Source organism: Eimeria mitis, genomic scaffold (genome assembly GCF_000499745.2).
Source record: "Eimeria mitis Houghton genomic scaffold, Emh_scaff314, whole genome shotgun sequence".
In the NCBI taxonomy this organism is placed as follows: domain Eukaryota; phylum Apicomplexa; class Conoidasida; order Eucoccidiorida; family Eimeriidae; genus Eimeria; species Eimeria mitis.
In genome coordinates, this window is record NW_013571482.1 from 842 (window position 1) to 2,145 (window position 1,304).

Consider the following 1,304-nt stretch of genomic DNA (forward strand, 5'->3'; position numbering starts at 1 on the left):
CAATAAAATAAATAATTTACTGATGCTGGGTTTCTTCTCTCGCTGCTCTGTTCTCAGGTGTATCGGCAGCGCCTTTCTTTTCGGGTGTATAGGCAGCTACGGTGGTGTTTTGTTTTCTTCTTTCTCTCGCCTCTCACATCGTTATATTTGGTATTTTCTGAAGTGTTTTTGTTTAATTAAATATAAAAAAACATTTAATTAACAAAAACTTCTCTCTTTTTGCTGCAGCTTCTCTCCTTTCTACACCCTCCTCGCGATCGAGGGGGCCGAGCGGTCTCAGCACCAAGGAGGAAACCTGAATTTCTGTTCTTCTTTTTTTCTTTTTTTTTTGAAAAAAAGTATATTTTAACGAAGTTAAACACTGTCAGCTGCTATAATTTACACTTCTGCCCACCATGCTGCCTCAGGAGCAGCAGCAGCAGCAGCTGCTGCAGCAGCAGAACGAGCAACTGCAGCAACAGCAGCAGCAGGAGCAGCACCCACAGGAAAAGCAGCAGAAGCAACAGGATCAGGATCAGGAGGAGCAGCAGCAGAAGCAGCAGCATGTGCAGCAGCAGCAGCATCCGCAACAGCATGAAGGAGAGCAGCAGCAGCAGCAACAACAGCAGCAGCAGCAGCAGCAGCAGCAAGATGAAGACAAATTCTTACGGTCTTCTTCTGAGGATGAACTCTCTGCTCTCTTCCCCGACACCTGGCGCGAATTAGCTTCCGTCTTGAGGCGCAGAGAGCAGCAGCAGCAGCAGCAGCAGCAGCAGCAGCAACAGCAGCAGCAGCAGCAACAGCAGCAGCAGGAGCTGATTCCAGGGTTAAGTGCAGCACGAGTTGCATGCATAGAGGATCAGACGGCTGCTGCTTCGGCTGTATCGACACCTTCTGTCTCTGGCGTCTCCTGTATCTCGCCAGCAGAAGAAAAAGAAAAAGAAAAAAAAGAAAAAGAAAAAGAAGAAAAAGAAAAAGAAAAAGAAAAAGAGGGGAAAGAAAAAGAAAAAAAAGAAAAAGAAAAAGAAAAAAAAGAAAAAGAAAAAGAAAAAAAAGAAAAAGAAAGAGAAGAAAAGGAAACAGAAAAAGAAAAAAAAGAAAAACAAAAAGAAAAAGGAGCAGAAGAAAGAGAAGAAGAGGAAGAAGACAGATATCATTATAGTCGTGCGGTCACCCCAGCTTCTGTTTGTAGCAGCAGAAGCAGCAGCAGCAGAAGCAACAGCAGCAGCACCTTTCGCAGCAGCAGGAGCTACAGCAGCAGCAGCAGCAGCAGCAGCAGCAGCAGCAGCAGCAGCAGGAGTTGCTGCACCCACAGAAGAAAAAGA

General features: G+C 45.5%; 1 protein-coding gene across 1 annotated transcript in view; it reads left to right on the top strand.

The window, feature by feature from the left end:
• Positions 1 to 395: 395 nt before the first annotated feature.
• The window catches only part of EMH_0007530 (uncharacterized protein), a gene marked incomplete at both ends in the record, with an annotated part of 1,685 nt that continues 776 nt past the window's right edge, over positions 396 to 1,304 (top strand). Inside the window, one exon of the mRNA XM_013498047.1 lies at positions 396 to 1,143. Within this exon, the coding sequence (XP_013353501.1) occupies positions 396 to 1,143 (748 nt within the window). The remainder of the gene's footprint in view (positions 1,144 to 1,304) is intronic.